This window comes from Rhagoletis pomonella, unplaced genomic scaffold, assembly GCF_013731165.1.
Source record: "Rhagoletis pomonella isolate Grant_MI unplaced genomic scaffold, Rhpom_1.0 Rhpom_scaffold_00001, whole genome shotgun sequence".
Classification (NCBI taxonomy): domain Eukaryota; kingdom Metazoa; phylum Arthropoda; class Insecta; order Diptera; family Tephritidae; genus Rhagoletis; species Rhagoletis pomonella.
Genome location: NW_023458555.1, coordinates 71,982,056 through 72,008,708, shown reverse-complemented (window position 1 = coordinate 72,008,708; position 26,653 = coordinate 71,982,056). Strand labels below are relative to the sequence as shown.

General features: G+C 36.3%; 1 protein-coding gene across 1 annotated transcript in view; it reads right to left on the bottom strand.

Annotated features, from left to right (window-relative positions):
- Positions 1-26,653, bottom strand: part of LOC118747614 (synaptic vesicle glycoprotein 2B) — a gene marked incomplete at its 5' end in the record, with an annotated part of 295,474 nt that overhangs the window by 152,000 nt on the left and 116,821 nt on the right. The window contains 2 exon segments of the mRNA XM_036481666.1: positions 3,992-4,151; positions 4,212-4,329. Coding sequence (XP_036337559.1) covers positions 3,992-4,151; positions 4,212-4,329 — 278 coding nt within the window.

The window sequence follows — 26,653 nt, the reverse complement described above, 5'->3', positions numbered from 1 at the left end:
GAAAAAATAAAAGAATATCAGTTTTGCGCCTAATCCGTAAAACAAAAAAAAAAGAAAATTAACTTTATCCTTGCGCCTAATCCGCAAGTCGAAAAAATAAAAAAATATCAGTTTTGCGCCTAACCCGTAAAACAAAAAAGAAAATTAACTTTATCCTTACGCCTAATTCGCAAGTCGAAAAAATAAAAGAACATCAGTTTTGCGCCTGATCCGTAAAACAAAAAAAGAAAATTAGCTTTAACCTTGCACTTAATCCGCAAAAAAAAAAAAAAAAAAAATAACTTTTTTTACCACAAAAGATTACAACAAGTAATTCCTACGAATTTAACACAATATTAATCCACTAACAACAATAAAATGAACCAATTCAACAAAACACCAAAATCTTTAAAAGTGTCCACATTATCAAATGTAATAGTAGTAACCTTTTCTACAAAAACATGTTTAATTTTATATCCTTGCCCCTATCTCGCAAGAGAAAAAAAAGTAAAAAATGGTTTGCTTAAGATTATTATAACAAGTAATGCCTAGAGACTTAACACAATTCTAACACACTAACAACAATAAAACTAACCAATACAACAAAAGACCAAAATTCCAAAAATTGTCCATATTGATAAAATGTAATAGCAGTAACCCTTTTTACAAGCTTAGTACTATCACGCTAACAGTAACCAATTAATACCTTATTGTTAAACAATCCCGCATACTGTATAGTTTTTAGCAATACTATTAATTTCATAGAATAGAATAGAATTTAACAATTATTAACCCACTAACACCAATAAATTTAGGGATAACATTTTGTGTTGCAGACTCCCACTGCTGGCATCAGCCATCAGCGGTCTCCATATCTTTCATTATAAGGCTCCGATCGTAACTATCCAAAGCGGAAACGGTTGGATCATTGGCGGGTCATTCAAGCTAATCCATGTTATCAACCTCCGACAATATGCCAAAACTCATAGGGAAATGGAAAACATGACAAGCCGGTTAATTAAATGAACCGATGACCAGCTCTTAGCGCAGCTCTATATTAATCAAACATTGGACCGGCTCGAAGAGCTGATGGGGCGTACAGGGAATACCAGGATTTCCCGCTCTATTGACTGGCTACGCTCAGCATGGAAATGGCTAGCAGGATCACCTGACGCAACTGATTGGAACAATATTCTCCACAGCCAAAATCAAGTGATTGAAAGCAACAACCATCAATACAAGGTTAACGCGTAACTGTTCACAGCCACCCAAGAGGTATTGAGAAAAATCGACGAGGTAGTGGACCGCACCAATTACATAACGAAAGAAACCGAGGCAACAGAATTCGATTAAAGCGCGCTCCACAACATCATGCTCGTTCGTGAGGAGGTTAATGAAATGGTACGGGCATGTCAACTGGCAAAGCGCGGAATTGTTAACACCAACTTACTCGACACGGACGAGGTCAACCAGATCTTATCAGAGATGGAAACTCTTCCATACCAAAACGTAATCAGTATACACAAATAGGACACTGCTTTTCTACGTGCTCTCAATGCCGAAGGTAACAACCAGCAAATATAATATTTTATGATTACTCGCGCCGGTATCTACGAGGGGAAGCAATTAGACCTACCGTTCGACAGGATGCTCGTCAACCAAGAAGAAACATACGGGTTGACGAAAAACTGCTTAATAATAAGCTTATCCACAGTTTGTACCTCAGAATCACTGACCAAATTGGAGGAAGACAGCTGCCTACCACGACTGTTAAAAGGGGGAGAGGCAAGGTGTCAATTCACCAGGCGAAATGCAACTATTACAGAATTAATAAGCGACAATACAATCTTCATTACCAAGGCGAAATCAGGAGTAGCAATGCTTCAAACGTTATAAATGGCACCTACGTCATCCAACTGAGTAAAGAAAGCATTAGGATCGGTGACCAAGTGTTCTCCAGCAACGAAGCCAAACATCAAGGATCATACCATGAAGATCAACCTAGAATACGTGCACGACATCACGATGAGGGTATTTTAATGAAAAGATCAATTACTCTATCGTTACAGAAGCTTTCTCAATATGCGCAATAATCTTTGTCGCCGTCATACTGTGGAGATGTTATACCGAAAAGCCAGACCTTTCGGAAGTTCCGATACTCTGGGCGAACAGAAGTAGCACCAACAAGATCTCTAAGGGCATATCTGGGCTCGCAACTCGTTGCTTAGAAACTAGCCTACCAGCAGCGGACGTCAGAACCGACGTAAAAGAAGGAAGCCGTGACCATTCTCTTCGAAATACAGCCCCTTCATGTTTTTCGACCTTTGATCTGCGGGACGCAGATCTTTAAAGTTACCTTAACGCTACCTAATGGATCACCCTTTGCTTACGTTGCCAGACCCGTGACATCATTACTCCACTTAGGGTTCACGATCACGTTGGGCAAACACAACCAGCGAAAGCGTAAGAACTGCAAGGTAGGCAATATCGACCTATGCGCGGGAACTGCAACATACGCATAATTGGGTAGGCTAAGAAGTTAGTTGGTAGCAATATTGAATTGTTAGAGGCAGTCTATTTTGGGTGGTGCATTGCGCACACGATAGGTTTACTTTTATAACATCAATTTAGTGGTGCATTAAGCACACAATAAGCCTACTTTTGTAACATAATTTAGTGGTGCATTTAGTTGCACAATTTCAGAGTGCCAAAACGACCATTCAATTCTATTCTATGTATATCTGAAATACGTGTACCGAATTTCAAGAAAATCGGACCATATGTAAACTTTTTTCGAATAGATCGGACTCTGGTCCACTTCCCGGAAAAAAAGTATAATATATGCATATCTGGGCTAAAGCTACATACGTACCAAATTTTAAGCAAATCGGACCATAAATACGGTTTTTTCGAATAAATCGGTCCCTGGTCCAATGCCCGAAAAAAAGAATAAAATATGCTAATCTAGGCAAAAATTTACCTACGAACCAAATTTTAGCGAATCGGGACAAACTGCGTTTTTTTTTAATAGATCGGTCCCTGGCCCACTTCCAGGAAAAAAAGAATCTATATGCTAATGCAGGCAAAAAGCTACCTACGGATCAAATATTAAGCAAATCGGACCATAATAAGATTGGTGGTGGATGGTCCTATGGCCTATAACATGGTGGTTGCTGAACGCTATTTATGTACAAAATTTCATAAAAATCGGACCAGCCGTTCGCGAGATTACCTGTTACAAAAAAAGGGTATTCTCTTTATATAATTAGTATAGACTGATATAGATATAGATAGATAAAGCGGTATTACTATACTCCCTACACTAATAAGGCATAACATTTAGTAAATCTGCGTTTTTAGGTAGTCAGGATATTTTCCAAAGGACCATAAATTATAATATATTTCCAAAATTTTACACAAAGTATGGATATATGGGTATCTACTAAAATAACAACTCAAAACCAGATTAATTATAATTTTTGTTTGCAATTATATTTTTGGAAAATGTCAAAAATATCATTTAAAAATATTTTCCTTCCAGATTTTTAATTTTGGATGCATTTTAAGGAATCTTAGTTTAATTTAAATCCTGTAAATATAAAATAGGATATTAAAGGATACAAATTGCAAAGGATATTTCAGTTTTATTAATTTTTTTTGATGTCCTAGGAAGAAACCCTGTCGTTCTAACAAGTTAAAAGATGTAGATTTACTAGAAATGTACTAAAATATCGGAAACATATCGAATTCTTCGCATTTCCACAGTTTTCATGGACGATTAATTCAAGTTATTAACTAAAACTTCAACTAAAAGTGGGCACGGGTTATCGTTATCCTAAGGCCGTAAAACTTCATATAGTTATATGATATTTAGGTTAAAATGCACAAATACGGAGGTATGCATATCAAAATTTGCAAACGAATTTTTTTCCACACATTCTTGGGACAGTCTAATATATACATACGTACCTATAATATGGTATATATATATGTATTGTATGCATACACTTACCTCAGAGCAGTTGGAAAAAGGTTAATAAGAATTCCCAAAAGCGACGATGTTGATACGCTGGTAACTGTCAGAAATGCTGACGATATAATCAGCGTAGTTAGGCCACTCACAGACCAATAAAGTCCTATGCCAAAGAAACCTGATATTAAAAGTCCAAACGCTGAAAAGTACGACAAAACTCTTTAAAATCGAAAATTTGAAATTATCGTTATAAACCTACTTAAAAGTCTTTTTGCTCCTAAGGTTTTCACAATCACACCAGCCAAACAGTATCCAACAAAACTGGTTGCCGAAACGATTATATTATTCGTGTAAAGCGTCATCGAAACTTGCGGTCGCTGCAAAATAAATATTAGGGGTATTCTCGAAGTCTTGAACGACGCACGGATTGCACGAAATGCAAAAATACTATTCCAAATTTGGAAGAGTACGAGAGCACCCCATTGCAAAGTTATAGCATGCATAGGTAGCAAGCAGCGAAATTCTGTATCAAATACAGAAACAAAATACACTAAAAAAAATGAAGTAAGCAAGATGAGAGCAATGAGAGAAATATGTAGCAATTCCAACAACAAAACAACTAGCAAAGGATCGCATTTATTTTGCTATGCTTTTTGCAAAATATATACTTGGGTTTGGACGTTGCATATTTTGCACCGATAGTAAATTTTTTTACTCATGTTTTTTGTTGTTGTGTGTTTGTAAGTTATGCAATCCGTGCAATCCGTGCTACATGCAACGGCTTTGCAAGATTTCGAAAATACCCCTATTGTATTACAAATGCATCATACATACATATGCATGGAATCAAAAGAAATATGAGTTTCGTTTTTGAATAAATATGCATATAGTTCACGAAGAACACGAAAAGTTAGCAGCGATCGTCGTTCTAAACATTTACAGTAATCGCCACTTAATTGACTCCCGGTTAATGGTTTCTGGGCATAATTGGTTAAAAATATGTGTTATCGGCGATCGTGCGATTCAACGCTAAAACATAAGTTTCTAAATTGAACGCACAAATTATACATCAAATTGTTTGAAATCCATTGAGGAAACATTAAGTTCTTGTTTGATTCATTATTCTCAAATGCTTAAAGAGTTACAAGTAAAAAACAATAATTTTTTTAAATCAAAGTTAGCGATACTTCTAAAGGGCGTGGTTTTGGTCCGATTTTAAAAATTTCAAGACAGTATTTAAGAAAGTCCTGCGCAATGTGTAAACGAAATTTGGTAAAGATTAGTGAAGTGGTTTTCGAGATCCACGCCACGCCCAGTTTTCAAAAAATTTTACGAAAAACTAATTTTCACTTAAGATCCATTGAAAATAATATTTTTGAGTAAATATTTAAAAATTCGTTAACCGCACTACACAAAGATCCGAAAATCCTTCACATAGGTACATAAATATAAATTAATGGCCATATTTTAGACAACAATTATTTTATGTAACTATTTTGCATTTTCAACGAACTTTACGAAGAATGTTATCAAACGATCACGCTTAATGCCAACCTGTTATGTTTTAGTCTGGCAGTGTGCCATCAAAAAAAAATAAATAAACTTTTTAATAAATAATAAAATAAAATAAAATAACACTTCTCAGTTCCATAGAATTTGTTTTGAAATTGTTGATCCACAATTTCTACAATTTAGCTCAATAATCCATGAAAATTCCACACAGCCTCCACTTCAAAGCCCAATGTCATTTTTGTAGGAAATTGAATAGCCTACAACTTCGGCATTTGCAATTTTTCTATAGCTCTTGTTATTTACGAGATAGGGCCAAAAAACGGGAATTTCATGAAAGTATTGGGTTTAGTGACCCGTACTAACTCTCTGGTGGAAGTTAGAGTAACGCCGTAATGCAATCTTTTGTAGAGCATTCAATTCTGAAGAAAAATCTTCATTGACTATGATTATACCATAAAATTCCTGTGAGCTATAGAATTTTGAAGAAACACAATCACAGTTTACATGTATTTTGGACGGGAAATCTTCGCACGCCTTGGTCGAGCACTTAATATTAATATTAATTTCTAGGTGGGAGTAAAAAAATAAGCGCCGAAAGAAGCACCCTAATATATATATTGCTTTTCATATCAATTCAAGTCTATTACATGCGAACCACGCTTTTCGCTTTCAATCTCATAAATTGCTTTTAATGACTTTTGCTAAAATTTCCAAATAAATAGTTATCAAAACAAACTCTATGGAACTGAGAAATATTATTTTCTACTTTTTAGTCCATTTATAGAAGCGTGGTATATTAAAAAGTTTATTTTATTTCATTTATTTTCTACTTTTTAGTCTTGTCTGTATCAAATTTTGCGATAAGTAGGTATTAAAATAATTCAACGATATTTTGATACATAAGAATTGTATTTTATCAAACAGCCTTGCAAAAACTGCGACTAATCCGCGATGACTCCACGAGCAATCGCAAGGGAACACGCGACTAATGTAGGGCTGCCCGACGTCCTGGTTTTCCAGGATTTGTCCTGGTTTTTTGAAAATTGTCCTGGTGTCCTGGTTCACACCTAAATTGTCCTGGTTTTTTAATGCAGGTCAATGCAGACGCCCAATTATGCAAGGAAAGCTGCAATCACAAAAGCAGGCAATGCATTCGCCACTCGACTCTAACACCTGCTCTCAGAGAGCACTCATCAACAGACCGACATGCGAGCAGTGGAACCACATCTCCCGCTCATTAAGTACCGCCGCCGAAGAAGTAGTCGGATTTCAGCGAGCCCGAAAGAACAACTGGTACTATGAGAAGTGTCAGGAAGCAGCAGAGAAAAAAAACGCCGCCTGCAGGGCAACGCGCACTATGTGGAGCCGCTAAAGGGATCTGAAGAGGGAAGCGAGACGTATTTGCCGCAATAAGAAGAGAGAGGCCGAAATACGTGAGTGCGAAGAGCATAAAATGCTGGCTGGCAGGAAGAATGCCTGAAAATTTTCCCAGAGAGTTAGGCGACTTACGGAAGATTTCAAGACCAGAGCGAACTCCTGTAAGAACAACAAAGGCAACCTAGTTACCAATGTTCAGAACATACTTAAATTATGGAGGGAACATTTTCCACCCTACTGAATGTTGGGAGCACGGAAAGTTGTGGAGAAGAAGAACCTGAGCATCCAGTCGATGCTGACGGAGTCGATGTTCCACCGGCTGGAGCTGACAGCCTACCAGTTGAGCTATTCAAGTATGGTGGCGAGGAGTTGATCATGTGCATGCATCAACTCTTATGCAGAATAAGGTCAGATGAACGCATGCCCGACGACTGGAATTTAAGTGTGCTCTGCCCAATCTACAAGAAAGGCGACCCCGCCATTCGCGCCAACTCCAAGCGTTCGCCACCAAACGGAGTTTCAGACAGGGCGACTCCCTTTCATGTGACTTCTTTAATCTAATATTGGAGAAGATAATAAGAACTGCAGAACTGAACCGCAAAGGAACCATTTACTAGAAGAGCGTGCAATTGCAGGCTTATGCCGATGACATCGATATCATTGGTAACAAAACCGCGAAGTCTGTTTTGCCTTTTCCAAGTTGGATAAGGAAGCAAAGCGAATGGGTCTGGTGGTAAACGAGGACAAGGCGAAGTATCTCCTGTCATCAAACAAACAGTCAGCACATTCGCGCCTTGAATGGACTGTTGATATATTTTGAATGTTTATATACTTAAAATCAAATTTGTGGAACCAAAATTCTAGGGTTTGCATTTAAGTGAAAAAAGACAAAAACAACGTGAATCAACTGTTTCGAAATGTGGTTTTGCATTTTTGAGAGTAAACTTTTCGCTTATTCTCTAATTACCGGATCCGGTCCGGATTGTTAGGGAAAGAACCTCATAATTTATTCATCTCTACATATTATGTTTGTTCCACACGAGCCGGCGGGATCCCGCGAGAGTCCAAAACAGCCCAGAAAGCGTTCCTCACGCTATAAAATTGGGTAATAGAGAGCGAATACGTTCCACTTTTGCATCGTAGATGTCTTCTTCTTCCTGCCCGAAACAGCCCGGACTTTTTTTCGGGCACAAATGTGCAAAAAGTTAAGTTGCCATAACAGCTGTTGTGGAAATGCAAAATACCACTGAAGTTTCAAAAAAAATTTAGTTATTCGCTAATTGTATTCGCCATATAAGATAAATACACATAAAATCATTGTTTAGAGCTGATTTTCTGATTCCGGGCACGAAATGTCGTTTTTTTCGTTCCTCACGCTCCACAGTGTCACGTCCCCATATAAGCTGCGGCCAAAAGTAGTAACCATACAAGAAATTCGCAGAAATTTCGTATATGCGCTGTTCGGAACTTAGGAATGAAGAAATGTGGAAAATGGTAAAATTCAACGTGCTACCACGCCCACAGCTCTTGTGGGCGGAAATAGTAAATGTTATCCGATTTTGATGAAATTCAGAGCATATGCTGGTTTCAAAGAGGAAATTTTAAATCTGAAAGATCGTCAAAATCGGTTTACATTATCGTCCAGTAGTTCTAGAAAAACAGGCGCAAGTTAAAAAAAAACCCTTTTTTGATGAAATTCGGTGTGTCCTGCTCCTTTAAGCCCAAATTTTCCAACTTGGAAGATAATTTTTAGCTCCAAGTACTAAATTTCCGAAATTTTGGAGAAAATGAACAGGCACATTTATTTTATTTCTAAAGAAGTTCATATTTCTTCATTTTAAAAATGACGAAACGAAAACATTTACAATACCTGCAGCTTTGCCTTTTTATGGGTAAGTCCCCAAATTCGGGGAAAATTTAATTTTTGTGGGTAATGTTTGGGGAACGGTATGTTGTGGGGAAATTTGGGGAATTCGCTATTTAATAGTTATCTGTGAAAAACTCAAATGTTTTTACATTTAATTAAAGCTGGCAACAATACAGGTATAGTATTAGGTTATTCCTTATCTTTTTGGACTGAAAAGTGTCAAAATGCCAGAGCGTAAGCAAAATGCGCTCACTAAAAGAGAATAACAGGAAAAAGTAAAGGAACGCAAAAAACCAAATTTTTAGTCCAAAGAATGGCAACAACAAAACTAACGTCAAATAAGAATAGAAATATATGTACGAAACACATTCACACAAGCACAAGCACAATAAACACTTACTATATCAATTATTTTTAGCCTCCTTCCAATTTCAATTCACTTTTTTTACTTTTTAGATTATTCTCCCTCTTTACGTATTCTTTAATTTCCGTTAATTTAAATTCAGTTGAGTTTGACACATTTCAAGATTTTGTCAGCAAAAATTCTTCTGACTAAATCTGACTACTTCGGACTGAAGAGAGTCACCCTCACTGAGTGTTGCTCTCTCATTTTTGCTGTCATTTTCGAGTTAAGGAACGCTTTTTGGACTAAATCTGTCTACTTCGGACTTTTTCTGACTATTTCTGGGAGATAAGGAACGCAACTATTATTAGTTGCCCTGTGTGTTTATTTTGGCAGTAGCAAGGCGAATTTATACAATGCGGTCTTGCCTGTAGCTCGTTTCTGTAACAATTCTCTACCAAGGCGAATTGAGATATGAATTCGCCGCCCTGTTCTCTACTGCTAATGAGTAGTAGAGAATGACGTATATTCTCTATCAGTAGAGAAAAAATCGGTAGAGAAGACTTACAGAAACGAGCTACTGAGCAGCTGAGATTTTCGCCGCGGTGGTTCTTAGTGTAAAAGCGATTTGTTTGTTGTACATTTGTGGCAATTGTTAGTTGTTATTGAAATTTTTGATTTTTCTCTACCGATACCTCCTTGTATGAATTTGCCGTATGCAGTAGTTAGCAGAAATTATTTTATTTTGAGTTACCGATCGGTTCTAAAAACTTCGCAAGTCTAGCAAACCTTTACAGTCAGAAGTGAACTAGAAGATAAAATAATCACGTCGCATAGGACCAAACCAGCAATGGACAAGTGGTTGAAAAATAAAAGAACTCAGTTAATAAATGGCCTTTGTTAGTTGGCTTTTCTGAAAGGAACTTACAAAGTTTCCAAGTAGCATCCAGGTAGTAATCGAATTCAAAGCTACTCGTGAATACAGTAATATGTTTCTTATATTTTGTATCTTAATAACAACAATGGAATATAAATACATTTGTTCAATCACAGTTCAAAGAACTGACCTCATTTATTTATTTATTTTTATTCTCACAGACAAATGAGAATAGAACATTTAGATATTTAAGTATTTGTGATATATTACAGAATATACTAATTATACATTTTAATTTATAATAAAAATAATAATAATAACATAAAATAGCAGGTTTGGTAGCTGACGAGGCCTAGTCTTTAGTCAGGCCGGTAAGTCCGGGTTTCCGATCCATGTTCCCGAAGACATTACTTCGTATGTGTGGCAGGCGGAAAGCTCTGGTTTCCGCTCCGCGCTATGAACAAGCTGTTGATCCTGGTCGGAAAGAACGAGTTTCCGATCCATAATCCCGAAGTCATTACTTTGAGTGTGTGGCAAGCGGAAAACTTTAGTTTCCGCTCCGCGCTGTGGACAAGCTGTTGATCATGGTCGGAAAGGCCGAGTTTCCGATCCATGCTCGTATTGTCTTACGCGGTCGCGAAAGTATACGAAGCCGATTACAATTGTACCCAGCAGCCATAGATATTGTGTAATTTATCGTTCCCGGTTAAAGAAATTAATTTATTTAGTTACAAAAAAGCGATTCACGTTTACGTTTACCTCATAAACTGAACAGAAATACAGTTCACCAGCTGAACGATAAGGTGCAATGTAAGGGTTTACATGTTATTTATCCAAAATCTCAAGTAAGGTTTTCTTAATGGTTAAGTGGGAGTTGGAGGTGTCAAAATAGTCGTAATGCTTATTAAAGTCCTGGCATAGGCAACGAAAAGCATCATGCATTTCAAAATTTGTTCTACAAATAGTTAGCTTAATGGGCTTGTAATGTCTAGAAGGCCTAGAAGGAATACAAAACGTGATCTGGTTCAATAGAAAGGGACTATTGACCATCCCGTTCAAGATCTTTATCATGAACAAAACCCCGAGCACCTCTCTACGGCTGTGCAGCGTTGGCAAATTTATGAGCTTCAAGCGGCTTTTGTACGGTGGGAGATTTAATGTAGAATCCCAAGGCAAATTATTTAATGCGAATAATAAGAATTGTTTCTGTGCCAACTCCAGTCTGTCAGAGTGCGTTTGATATCTAGGGTTCCATACAATGGACCCGTATTCTATGATCGGCCTGACTAGGGAGGTGAAGAGAGCTTTAGTGACATAAGGATCTCTGAATAGTTTAACCCAACGTTTGATGAAAGCCAAGACGCCCTTGGCTCTATTAACACAAGAGTTTACATGGGACTTGAGTTCAAGCTTAGAGTCCATGGTTACGCCTAGATCTCTGAAATTAGTTACCTGATCAACACTATGTTCACAAATGCGGTAGCTTTATGATTGAAAGGGGTTTCTAGAGAAACATATAAATTTACACTTTTCAAGTTAAGGGACATAGAATTTACTTCGCACCATTTAAAAACATTACTCAGGTCCACCTGCAATTGTTCCCTGTCTCCGGGAGCACCAATGAACTTAAATGACTTAACATCGTCTGCGTACATTAAGCAATTCCAATACTTCAAAATATTTGGAAGATCATTGATGTATAAAATAAGGTGGCTACCTTGACCTGACGTCACATGAATTACGCGAGATGAACATTTTTTAAAGATAACCCTCTGTTTCCTGCCAATGAAATAAGAAGAAAGCCAGCGCAGCAGGATTGGAGGGAAACCAATTTTATCAAGTTTGTATATTAGAGTTGAATGAGATACTTTATCAAAAGCCTTGCTGAAATCAGTGTAAATGACGTCAGTTTGATAATTACTTTTGAAACCATTGTTCACATTTGTAGTGAATTCAAGAAGGTTTGATACAGTTGATTTCCCTTTACAAAAGCCGTGTTGTGATACATCGATAACGGGTGTTATGGAATAAGATAGTTCTTCCGTAACGATTTCTTCAAATAATTTAGGAATGGCACACAGCTTAGCGATTCCCCTATAATTCGCAATATTTGACCTGCTTCCATTTTTATAAAGTGGCAAGATATACGTCTCCTTCCACAAAAAGGGGAAAACTCCTTGCTTTAGAGAAGCATTGAAGATGTTTGTTAATGGCTTATTTAGATAATCAGCACAACTTATTAGGACACAGGAGGGAATACTATCCGGGCCGCTTAGAAAATAATTTTTTAAACTATTCAAATGAAGGAGATCATTGTCAGCGGAGATTGAAGGAATACGGATGTGGTCAAACTGTGGGAGTGGGAAAGGATAGCTAGAAGCTTTTTCATCTGACTCGACAGAATAGTTCGATTCAAAATTATTTGCAAACATATCAGCAATCATATCACCATCACTAGAAATAACATCATTTAATATCAGTGTTGAGGGAAACCCATTTATTTTACGTTTTGAGTTAACAAAATGATAAAATGAACTGGGATTAGAAACGATGTTAATGCGAGTTTTATTAATGTAATTCCTGTAACATTTTCTGTTTAAGGCATTGTATTTATGACGACGGATGGAGTACGCGGCGTAGTGAGAAGACAGGCCTGATTTTTTATAAAGTTTAAATCATTTAGTTTTCTAATTTTTTAAATGCTTTAGCTCTGAGTTAAACCACAACGAGTTACGAGGTCCGGTATTTTCTTTAACAAGAGGAATTAGTTTACTGAATATATTACTCAAGATTTTACTAAAGTGTAAGGCACTGTTCTCAACATCCCCATCGTACTCAGGCCAGATTATTTCAGATATAGCTATTTTAAGCTTGTCGTAGTTAGCGTATTTGAAAGAATATCGCCGACCTTTCGGCTTTCTAGTTTCAGGACAATAATATGAATCGTAGGATGCTGCCAAGGACAACTCAAGTGGTGGGTGATAAGGGTCTATAGGTATAACTAAAGGATCGCCGCGTATTATAGTGCATTTAGCAGTATCATCAATAAACGCTAAATCAAGATATTTACCTAAGTTGTTGATAACTGAATTAATCTGATATAGACCAAGATCGGAAAGTTCGTTAAGAAATTGGTTAAGCACATCCCGAGAAGAATTTGGCACCAGAATTCCATCCACCGAAACCCAGGGAACACACGCTAGATTGAAATCATCCAACACAACAATCGAATCGGAGGGTTTGACCATGGCAAAAAAAGAGAGCAATAATGAAGAATGTTTAAAATAAACCGAAGGGTTAGAGTTTGGTGGAATATAAATTGCAACAAGAAAAACACTACTTGAGGGGCACCGTATTCCAACACAGAAGAATTCAACATCATCTGAACCTGTGAACACAACTTTTTCAGAGGAAAAGTCGGTCTGAATAGCTATTAAAACACCCGCCTTTTCTATCTAAGCGATCACTTCTAAATATTTCATACTTACTACACAATAGTTCACTATCAAACACATTCGGTTTTAGCCAAGTTTCAGTAAAAACCAAAAAATCACAATTTAAATCAAAAGACTTTAAGTACAGCTCGGTTAATTTTGTATTTAGACCTCCAAAATTTTGGTAATAAATATTGAAGAAAAAATTACTTATAATTCCGACCACGAGGTTTAAACTCAAACTCTCGAACTAAAGCACCATTGGGCCAGAATGAACCATCCACAATGTTTTGAAAATGGTCGGCGGAAATATATAGCTAAGCTTTGATGTTATATAAGACTTAATATCTTCTACTGAAGTTTCACTAGAAAAGCGTGAAACAAACACAGATTTATTCGCAGGAACTACGATTAATTCTTTCGGTAACGGAGAAGGTCCACTTTGAGATGTAGGTTCAGACACAGCTGTCGTTTTTGCTGCAGCCGTTGTAGTGACACCTGAGGAAGATGCAGCTTGAGATAACTCAACACACGGAGAATTAAAACTTATTAATTTCTTATTTAAGCCGGGAGTAGGCAAAGAATCAATTGGCGGAGTGTCAATGTCTAAAGCAATGGGATTAGAAACAATGCTGAATTCTCCATGCTTCCGCTTTTTTGAAGCTTGTTTAAGCTTGGGTAATGGAGAGGATGAAGGTTCAATGCACTTAAAGTCTTTAAACGCATCTTCATATCGCTTAAACTTTTCGTTTAGAAGCTTTAACTCCTTACCTACCTCCTGGAAGCCACTTCTGGCGCTCCTAAACATTTTACAAAGCTCAACTTCGGTTGATCTGCACTTGGGGCAAGACCAACGAACACCTTTGTTATCGGTTATGATATCGGCCACCCTACCATTGAGATCAGCACATTTTACGTGATCTAAGTCATCACACAACCAACACGCAACGCAACGCTCTAAGTCGTTTTTAATTTTGCATTTTTCAAAACAGCAGGATGAATACATTGCAGCGCGAAGTAGTAACAATTTGTATGTACAAGAAAAACTCACAGTGTACACTTTTAGTACGATAGTAGCAAAGATGAGCGTTTGAGAGACACAGAAGTCTAGGTATTGTAAGTTCAATGATTAGAAACCGTGCTGAACTTAACAGTTTTAAAGCCACTGAGCCAAACAGCTTAAGATCATAAAAGCAAGCCAAAATCAGCTGTTTTCAGGAAAATTATTTAATCGATGATAAGCAAAATGTATGATAAATCGCGGAAGATGGGAAAATGCACTCTCATGTAAAACAACAATAATGCACCAAAAGAGGAAAATATGCACAAGGAATGACAAGAATATTAATTTTTAATCCACGCATTTTATGTCTTAAACACAACAATTTATTGGAGCTCTGCTTCAAATAGCTTTTTGCCGTATAAATTACACAAATTAGAACTGCTTAGCACTTAGATAAACAATGTAACTTTAGAAATTCTTTCAAACGAAAGTTTAAGCGACCGCACAGTACGAACGTTCTGAAGAATTAAAATGAATTTTTTTTTTCACTAAAATGCAATTTTTCGTTTGTAAAGTGTACTTATTATTTTATTTAACACTTAATAAGCAAAAAATTCAGAGAATTGTAATAACTTAAATATATAATATATTTTAAAAGATAATACAAATCTTTGTGAAGGAAACTAAACTTAAACATATTTATTTTGCTTGTGGGTAATTTGCTTGGAATTAGAAAATTTTTGTGGGGATTTGTGGGTAATTTAAATTTCGTTTTGGGTAATTAAACGAATTGAAAACGGTAACGCTGATTTACACTGAAACTTTAAATTTGACCTACATTTTATACAACAAAAGCTGAGCTAAGGCAAGCAGGACTCTTGCCATCGAAAACGGATTCGTCCAGAGAAGCGTCCATTTTTGGCTGAATATTGATTGTGGTTAATAGATTGGCGAGTCATTAATATCTACACCTTCTTTAATTTCCACTTTATATTACATATTATTCATTTTATGTACATATCGTCGCTCGAATAAACAGTGTAAATGCCACATACACTATTATTCTATAATTGCAAAATTGGATAGACAATCCTTTAATCTATTAGAAAAATCTTTAGTTTTCTTAAATATCTCTTTGGCTCACTAATTTATTCCCGAAAAACGAAATTGTATTTGTATGGTTTGTAATGGTTTATAAAAACTTCCAATTCGTTTTTCTCAAAACTATACTTTTCATGTTACACTATTTCATTATTCCAGCGACGATATCAGAGTCTTTTCTTTCAGTTCTACAATAAAAATTCAATCAATTTTACAGGCGGTGGGTCTGTAAAAGGAAGAATAGAAGCTGAACTCGCAGTTCCTCGCAGCTGGAACCCTCTGAGATATGCATATTTAATGTTTACTTGTCCTAAGTATAATTTAGCTCGCTTCCTAGGTCCTTTTTAAATATCCCTTTTTAAAGTAAGCATTCGAAAATTTTTACACTCACAAAATTATGTAGAATTTCAAGCTAAACTGTTTTATACATGTCAAAGATTTATAAAAATTTAAAGCAATATTTTACCACAGTTATATACAAAAACTGCTCATCAATCAGATTAGCTTTTTATATATCCGCACAAGTGGAAAAAATAATTCAAAATTATTGCGACAAAATAAAAATTTGTTTCTTACAAATTTATTTTTTCGCATTGCTCATACTTTAAGCTCGTGTCATGTTTGCAAATATGCATGTTTATCCAAAATTCTTGATTTGGCTTAGCTGGATATTTTGTTATGCATCTGCGTAATTACTTTGCCAGAATTCGCTAATCCGTTTTTACTACTTTTGGCCGCTGTAGTCCCATAGTGCGCTCTGGGCACTTTTGGCCAGGGTTCGGATTTGCCTCATTTTAGCCCCTCGCTCGCTCGTTAGTTTGCTCTGAGCTAGGGCAACTCACGAGCAACAAGCGAGGCTGTTTGCAAATGAGCACTCGTTAAGTAAGAGCGCACGCGCTGAGCAGCCAGCGAGCGAGTAAGCAAACGAGGGCAGCGTAAGAGTAGAGCGGCAAGCAAACCAGGACCTCATTAGTTCTGCCCTCGCGAGGGAGTCGTTGCGAGCGAGGCACTCATTTGCAGCAGCAGACGAGCGAGGCGAGTAAACGAGCGAGGCAAATGAGGCAAGCAGATTAGACAGGCAAACGCGTTGTTTGGTCGGCAAAAATGTTTGGGATAAAAATTGCAGCAACTAAGAATTTCGAGTAAAGCTCGGAACACTTTGACGACAGCAAGCGACAAGCAGCATCTGTCAAATTTTAAATACACACGTTCTTACGGACACAATTATTTTGACGACAGCACGACATCTTGGCTGCAGGACTGCAATTGTCGACGTCGCCAAATTAAATCTATTTCTAATTTTGCCGGCGACAATGAGTAGATGTAGTGCTGCAACATTAAATTGTCGCAAAATTAATCACATATTCTTGATTGTTCATGTTTTTCTTATTTACTTAAATAAAAATACACAATTTGTGAAATAAATATACCAAAATGTCAAACTTTAAAATCAGCTGTTTGCTATGTCGCTGAGGTCTTCAAAATGTTTAAGAAGCTGGCTTCAAGGCGCCATTTGTCGACAAAATGATGTCGCTGTCGTTACGTCGTGAAGTTGCAGTCGTCAAAGTGTTCCGAGCTTAAAGGATTGTATGCACGCATGCAGATATGTATATACATACATATGTATATACACATATGTTTGTATATATTTATGTATATATTCTCAGGCACAGAATAATAGATTCGTGCTATTTTGACCAGTTTTATCTGCTAGGTAGGCACATATGTGCATACATATCTATGTAGGTATGTTTTTAATGTTCAATAATTTCTTATAAAATTTTAACTGATACACTTAGGTCTCTTTTTATGCGGTTATTTTTTATGCGGATTTGAATTTATGCAGTTTTTCAAACACTTTTTTCGCTGTAGCGATTTTGTTTTTTGAGAGCTTTTATTACTTTTTTTCAATATGTAAGGGGCAATGCTTCTGATAAATAATTTGTCTTTGTATTCTTACATACAAGTAATTACTAAGTAATTTGACTAAGTAACTATGTTACATATGTATAAATGAGAATATAATATTTATAAAAATCATTATTTTGTCTTTCATTTCATAAATGAGTAGGACATCAGCATTTTCAAATGAATATTCCTGGTTTAGCCCCCATACATATGTATGTATGTAGGATAATACAAACTACTATTTGATAATTAAGGCTGGTCCCCATAGAACTTTCGCGTTGACTTTGTAGTTGGCGTTGGTTTGACAGAACGCAAGATAAAAGTCTGCGTTCTACAATGAAGCTTGGCAGAGACTACTTTGGCCACTAAATTAACATATTAACAAGAGATAAATTAATATTTCAAATCAATAATTGCATGAAAAATTATATTTCTTGCCTTCATTTGATTAAACGGAAAAAACATTTCACTTTATTTTATTTATTTGCAACAGCTGGCGACCGACGCAGCGATCTTTCTGCTTTGTGTTGGCCTTAGCGTTGCCAAATTTTGGATATGTGGACGGCTGCTTTGAAATTCGACGCCAACGCAACGCCAAAGTTTTATGCGAACCGGTCTCTATTCTTTGTTTACTCAAATTTTCCCATGTCTACATATCCATATATACATGCATACATATGTACATATGTCCTTGAACAACAGGCCACAAATACATTTTTTCACCAAGGACTATCACCCCTATGCTGTAATCCGTCGTAGATTCGATTTTGCTACGAATCTTAAAATTGGTATGCTGTAATCCGCGTTGCCGTATCGTAATTTCGAAATTCGGAGACCATCTTCGAAATTCGTAACGTTGGTATGCCTGAATCCGACGTAGCTGTAATTTGTATGTATTTGTCGGAAATTTTCTACGAAGAGCAACTGGTGTCGGAGCGAAGCGAATTCTTTTAAAATATCAATAAAATTAAGTGTGGAAACGCGCAAATATGTGTTTAAGTTGAAGTGTGAATAAAAACCAATGTATTATTAAATGTTTACAAAATTATCATGTCGACAATCACAACAAATCGCTCGCAATACGAAAAACTGGTGGAAAGCATGAGCGAAAGGCCGGACATTGCCCGAGGCTTTGTAATAGTTAAAGAGGATGTGGTGGAATTCTGGGAAAGCGTTGCAAGATTTAAAGCAACACAATATTTAGTTGAATGGACGCCCTTAAAAAGAGGGAACATATATTTATCATTTAAGGTAAATGGATCAGAACTGTCTCGTAGCAATCTCCTTTGTATATTAATGCAACAGTTGACTGCAGCATGTTCTTCCTCCTGAGACAAAAGTGCACCGGCCACTGAATCCATTCTATTTTACTTAATTAAGGAAAAGCTTTTTCAAATACGATTAAACAATTTTTTTTAATTTCACTGTTCACTTGCGATTATATTTATTTTGATTTGTTTCAGTCAAAGCAGCTGATTAAGAACTTCGAATTTCACTATTTTAGTTGGTAACGCCGTTGATAGTTACGATCGGATTACAGCATACCAATTTTCGAATTTTCGGAACGGAGCTACGAATTCGTAACTACGAACTTTCGGGTTACAGCATAGGGGTGTATATTTCATTCAGGTATACAGCATAACTGCTATAAGTAGCAAACTATTTTGGGGGTGTTAACAAGTGCTTACTTGTTTTTTGTTTCTGCGGCACAAACGATTATAATATCTTCGTTACTTACTTTTCTCTGTAAAGATAAAATACATGCATATGCACATGCATACATAAATGCATATATACATAAATACGTACATACAAACATATATAAATATGCATGTTATGTGTGTATACATGTATGAATATAACTCTAAAAATAATTCATTCCATAATCTATGCTTAAGCAGGGATCACACGATTTGTACATTTGTACACAAAATGCCAAATTTAGATTTGTCCACATTTGCGCATTTGGATAGCAATGTACAAATGATTTGTTTTGCGATCAGACGATTTGGCTGCCAAAGATCCAAATGATTTGGCACACATTTGCGCACAGCAGTAAAGTGACAAATATTGTCCAAATTCATTCACACGATTTAACCATTTGGTCATAAATACTTAAACAGTTGATCCGGTGTCAACCCTACTTTTGCATTTATGATTTCGTGAGATTTGAAGTGAAATAAACAAAAATAATATATACGCACAGGTACTCAGAATTTTGAATACACCCTCAAAATATGGGCTGAAGGTAAAAAACGCGTTTTCATAGGTTGAAGCATATACTTGCTCGTAACTTTATTTCTGTTTGCCCGATGAAAAATACTTACATCTGCCATTTAAGAGAAAACATTTCGTTGTTTACAACCATTTATAAATGGTTAATTTATCTTGAGAATGGGCACCCTATGTATGTATACTAGTTAACAAAATGAAAAAATGTTAAAAATTTAAATTTTGCATATCGATGGCTGAGTGGAAGATCGACCTATCTCGAAGCCAGTTCAAAAACGCCCTGTCTCTGAAAATTTTTCAAGAACGCCCTACTTCAAAGTTTGATTGAAAAACGCCCTATTTCAGAATTTGGTTGAATAACGCCCTATCTCAGAATTCATTTCAAAAACGCCCTATCTCAAACGAAAATACATTGAAAATAAGCTGATATAGGGCGTTTTTGAATCGGCAGCTGAGATAGGCCGTTTTTCAATGAAATTCTGAAGTAGGGCGTTCTTGAAAAGTTTTCTGAGATAGCGCGTTGTTAAAAAATTTTCTGAGATAGGGCGTTTTCGAACTGGTTGCCGAGATGGATCGATCTTCCACTCAGCCATCGATATACTCTGTAATATTCCTTTCAGTGATCGGACTTCTACCACATTGTTGTAGATCTGCCACCTACCACACAAGGTCTGAAATCTACCACATATTCGCGTTTTTGAGTAGTTTTATTTTTGCTCAACATAATTTTCTTAATTTTAAGAGCAAAAATTGTCCAACACTAAACACTAACAACAGGCAGAATGGGAGGATAAAATAAACTGTAAAATAGTAAATTTTCTCAATATTCAATTTTTCGACATCAAACATGGTTTTATTGTGTTAAATTGCAAAACATATGATTTATAAAAAGAATTAATAGCGAAAATGATAAAAACCGGCCATTTTGTGAAAGCATTAGCAAATTTCAGTGCATCTCAAATTTCTAAAGCGTTGTTTACTTTTACTTGAGAATTGTCAAAATCGGCAAATCCCAAGCAGCATTTTTGGAACGAGCCACATTTGTTCGCTACATCGTGATGTGATAAAAAGAAAAGCTGGCAGCGCTCTGCAAGGTTGGAGAAATCTTTCAAAATATGTTCGAAACTGTAAAGGAAAAAAAATTGCCAAAACCTACGCAATTTTTATCAACTTCAATCTTGCACTTTATTATACTAAAATTAATTTTGTTTTAGATTCTAATTAAAATGTTTGCAATTTAGGAGAAACCTTGCAGATTTTTTTTAATTTTTGGAAAAATTTTAATTCAAAACCTGAGCTCTACCAGAATTTTTGAAATCTACCACATTTTTTTGAAATCTACCACATTTTTTTTTAGATTCTACCATACAAATTTTTTTTAAGTCCGATCACTGATTCCTTTGCCATTTCTTAAGATAAATTATCAATTTAAACATTGTTGTAAGCAGCGAAATGTCTTATCTTGAATCACATACATAAATACGTATTTTTCACCGGGTAAACAGAAAAAAAGTTAAGAGCAAGTATACCTGTGTGTCACCCTTTGAAAAACGCGGTTTTTGACCTTAAGCCCAGATTTTGAGGGTGTATTTAAAATTCTGAGTATGCAGATTTTATTGCTTGAATAGACCTACAACAAGTGTGAACCTCGAAAAAACTATATACATTTTTTTTTGTCACACAGTGTAAATTAGATCGTCTTTAATAATCTGTATACCGCCGTTTAAAGTACAAAACCGCGTATCAACAAAATGCAAAGCTGCCTATGTGAGGTTGCATAAATTATTGTCTAGATAGTAAAAACACTCATATTTCAAAATGGTTCTCTTTTTTATAAAGCAATCGCATTTCTGGATAGTATATTTCAGGACGAATGGATAAGGATTAAGCCAAGAGTTTGTGTGAGCAAATTCAATTTTTGGCAGCCAATGTCAGTTACGCGATTTTGCAGAATGACGATACGCGGTTTTGTACTTTATACGACGATATGCATGTATGTATAGCCAGCAAAAACTGCGGAAAGAGATCCGAAAACTGAAAGAAAGGTGAATAGTAAAGTGCCACGAAGGGTTGTGAAGCGAATACTTTTCCGGTTGGTTTTCTGAATTTTTTCATTCTGAACTTCAAATATGCTTTTTCATAGTTAATTATACTCAGAAATTAATTATACTTTTAATATGTTCGTCTGTCGGCATAAGAACCTGGGACCTCATGGAGGTTACAAATAGTCGCACGCTTCTCTGCACACACAGCTACTGTCGAATACGTATATGTACATGTTTCAGTTTGAGCAAATATTTTAAAATTATTGTTTTCAAATAACGTGATATTTTTCTTAGTTTTCGGATACGAATATTATATTAAATAATAAAATTTTACCAAAATTGGAAAATACAAAGGTTCACAAGCACGAAATGGCAATACCGCTCAACAATATTTGTATATTTGTCACTAGCATTTGTCATCAAGTGGCAAATCAGATATTTGGTCATTTGCGTAATTTTTATTTGGCTTATGTAGCAGCATTGCATTCACACGATTTGGCCACCAGGGTTGTTTTTCATTTGCCACAAGAAGACAAATATTTGGCTTTTCTGATAAATGACAAATGTAATTTAGCGTTCATATGATTTGTCTATGAATTTGACAAATTTTTAGCCAAATGTACAAATCGTGTGATCCCAGCTTTATGTATGTAATCAATTTTATTTGATGTTTTAAATGCTGCCCTAATATAATACTTTACATATATATATGCTTATGTATATACAATTATTAACATACTTTCGTACATAATCTATTGACATACATTCCCACACTTTTATGCACAAAAATGCGCTCGCTCGTCGCTCACTCGTCTTTCCTAGCAGAGTGAGTATGCAGACAGCTACTCGCCTCGCACTGCGAGCGAGGCAACACACAACAGCCTCGCTCGTTTAATAGGGGCGCGAGCAAACAAGCAGCGCTCGCTCGTTTGGCGAGCGAGCCAAACTTCTCGTGCCTCGCCTCATTGCTGCTACGAGTACGAGCTGCGAGCTCCTCGTTGTCTGCGAGGCATTGAGTAGGAGTTTGCTCGCTCGCTCGCTCGAACTCCGAGTTTTTGCCCACCCTGCTTTTGGCACGTGTTGACACCAGTGTTGTCGTGAATCATTTTTAGTGGTAGCCAAATTCCTTTAAAAAAAAGGGCTAAAAAAGAGCTTAAAAAGTCGTTGTGGCTAAAAATGGTACCTGCAATTTTTTACTTACATAAACATATAAAAGCATACACGCTAACAATTTCAATAAGTAGTGGAATAGAAAAACAATGAACTCTAGAAAAAAAGCAAATATTTTTCCAACCATTTAAGGGAAGATATACGACACCAGCTTGCTGGCTCCATCAAGTGATTTTACCATCATGCTCGAAGCATATAACTTACCAGCATGCTGCTACAATATTCATTTCTTTACAAACGAGGTCGAGGAAAGATCGAAATGATTAGAGCCGAAATTTCATAGTTTTTCTACCATTTTGTTAAACATTGTTTTTTTTTTTTAATTCACAACTGCAATATCGGGAACTTACTCCTCCACACACACGGCGTTGACTCATATAGTGCAAGAAATTTCCGCCAAAATACTTCTTACTTATAAAATTTAGTTAATTTCGCCACTCAAGACACCAGCATGCTGGTTTTTGAAGTCGCACCAGAAGCTGGTACAATCACATCACAAGAACATACACGGTCAATCGACTTGATGGGCCATTTAACAAATTAAGCATATTAAGGGCCGTAAACTTATCTATTTTAAACTATAGTTAAATCGTTAATAGATAAGATAACAACCCTTACACTTTTACAGTATGTATGTATGAACGCGTAAAAAAAAAGTTAAAAAATTAAAAATTCATACAAGTATATACAACTTTTTCATGCCAAGTATGAATAAATTCTCGAAAGAGCTAAAAAAAGGGCTAGGGGCAATTTTAAATTTATGTGGCCATAAAAAGTATGGGGTAGCTAAATCTAGCCACCAAAGGGCTAAAACGGCAACACTGGTTGACACATTTTTGACCCTTGCTAGAGAGTAACTTATTTTTACGCTCTAATTACCGAAACAGCCCGGAAAGCGTGTGGAACAAAGCTATTGTGCCACAAAACTACATAGCTTATAAGAAGAGTGTTCGCTATGCAAAAAACTTGTACAAGTTTGTACCAATTGTTACCAATAAAACTTGAAAGTAGAGAGCACAATTTTCTCATTTCATTTGGAGGGGAAGTGGCAAATTCGTGCTGGGAAAATTTTTGCCAGCAAGAATTTGCAAGCAGGATTGTGGCACACGGTTGCATTTTTGTCAACATTAATTTGAATCAACAAGTTCGTTAAATTTAGAAATTAACAATCATGTTGCGATTTACTAATGAAAGAAGTATGTTTATTCAATTAATTTAATTAATTCCAACATTTGAAAGGTACACGGCTGAAAAAGCTCTATTCGTAATCGGAACGCAGTCGACACCACTGTCGATATAGGAAATCCGGCAGTTACTTCCACAAAGAAAATTAAGCATATATTGAAGAAATTTTTTATTTGATGACCGTTTAAAAATGTTCGTATTTAAATTAAGTGAATAGTGTTCAAAATTGAATATTTCCATTACATATCGACAGCTGAGTGGAAGATCGACATATCTCGGCAGCTTGTACGAAAATGCTCTATCTCAAAAAAACTTTTAAGAACGCCCTATTTCAAAATTTTATTGAAAAACACCCTATCTCAGGATTTGGTTGAAGAACACCCTATCTCACTTCAAAAAGTATTGAAATTGTGCTGATTTTTGCGTTTTTGTATCGGCAGCCGAGATAGGGTGTTTTTGAAACCAATTCTGAAATAGGGCGTTCTTGAAAAGTTTTTTGAGGCAGAGCGTTTTCGAGCTGGCTGCCGAGATAGGTCGATCTTCCACTCAGCAGTCGATAAACGCTACGTATAATGAAAATATTCAATTCAAAACGAGTTGGGTTGGTGCTCTTTCATATGCGTATTTTTTTTAATTTAGCACGTTTTTTTTTAATTCTAAAACTTTCTTACCTCAGTGCACCTGAAATAATTTAAAAATGTATTATGCTGGAAATGCAACCGTGGACACCAGCTGGCAGTGACGCTTGCAAATGTTTGCTAATTCCTGTTCGCGCAAAACTTAGTAAGTTTCTCTCTTTGGGAGAGTAAGATATAATATTGTCTGAATTTTTTTTACTGGCTAATTCTTCCTGGCAGTTGCAAGTTTTCCGATCTTTATTTGGTGAGCTTCGTGAAAAGAGTAAATCATAATTGCTACGAATACTTTATCCTAACCTTTACTGCCCGTTGCTGCTGATGTAGTCGCTGCTAACTTCGCTGCCAATAACGTAGCAGAGGATGATGTGATGTTATTGTGGAATTTCTATCTTCTAAGCAGGTGTTCATTCTGCATGTCAGCATAATCGTACTCCCACGATATTAAGGTGCCAATTGCTAAGATGAAGTAAATGCTTCCGATGCTGGTGACTGCAGGTGTTCGATATGCAATTTCAGCATAAACGGTTTCCCACGACTTTATGGGAACCGTTGCTGTTGACGCTCAGCTGAAGTGGCTGGTGATAACTCCTCCCCCGTAAGAACCGTCCTCGCTCCCTCCTTAGGTTTTTAATGACGTTTTGGAGATCTCGCTGTTTTCGCTTTTTCAAAAAGTGTTCTTTCAGCTTAATGATGACGTAGAAAATCGCAACGATCAGGAGTATTATGCCGCATGATAGTGCCGGCTGCGTTGCTACCTTTGCTTTTACTTCATTTATGTAGTGCAAATTTTTGACGTTTAGCTTATGCAAAAACGGCAGGCTGAGTATTTTCTGGTGACCAGAAATGTCTAATAGAGGCGACGTTGCTATGCCTGGCTGCCTTCTTGAAAAAGTATTACGATTCACAAACATGGTTTCATTGATCCAAACCTGGTTGTCAAATGAGAGCAAATGCGTACCAGATATAGTCTTTACGGTACCATCTGCTTCCCTCACGTTTGCTGGTCAGTCATTAATTATAATGATGCCTTCGTCGATCACTACTACGGAATCTCGATGATCAGGTTGAATACTGCAATGTGCTGTTATTCCGAAATGCATCTGCTGAGCACGCGTCTCTTAATTGACTTTCTACAAAATGTTTTTCTTATAGTTTGTCTGCAATATCTAACTGCCATTATTCGATTATCGCACTCTGCTATAATGTTGTCCTCAGCAAGGTACAGCACCATTCCATTATGCGAGACGGGAAAAATACTTATCTTCTTACAAGGTAATTTAGGTTTATGATATTGTATAATAAAGCGCAATACATCTTCATTTTGCAGAATCTTAACCCTAGATACATCCATCAATCCTGTTACACTAATATTTGTGAATTGCTCTTTTATTATCAATTTTAAATCGTTATCAAGAATTGCAGAATTTATGATATTAATTTTGGCAAGTGATATCGAAAGCATCAAATTTTGTATCTCAATTATTAAAATTCTGTTTCTTGTCATTAAAATTTCATAAAGGTGTTAGTTTTCAGTTTGCTCTTCTTTCATGTTTGCTAACATGCTATTCACCCTATTTGTTAATTTATTTATTTGATTTTGAATTTTTGTATTTATTACAATTTGCCTATTATTTGACTCACTGAGTTGAGATTGCATGTTCGAAGTCATCGAAATCAGGTGTGCCGGCTATTACTTTCATGGCGGTTCCTAAGAAATTCAAGCTTTATGCTTGTCTATGATGTACTCTTATAGATGTCAGTAGTGTTTCTAAATGTTTGGTGTCTAACTCCACAACTTTCCTGGGGTGTTCTTGTTGAAAACCTTTAGCAATTGCATTGTCTCATCTACAATTTTAGAATATGCAGTTAAGTTAGCTGCATGCCTGAAGTATCCGTAGTCCTGCCAAAGGATACCGTCTCCGTCTAGAACCGGAATATATTTCAGGTGAGTATAATCGGTCAGCCTCGTTGCCACAGTTGACATTAGTGAGACCACCACAAACAAGATC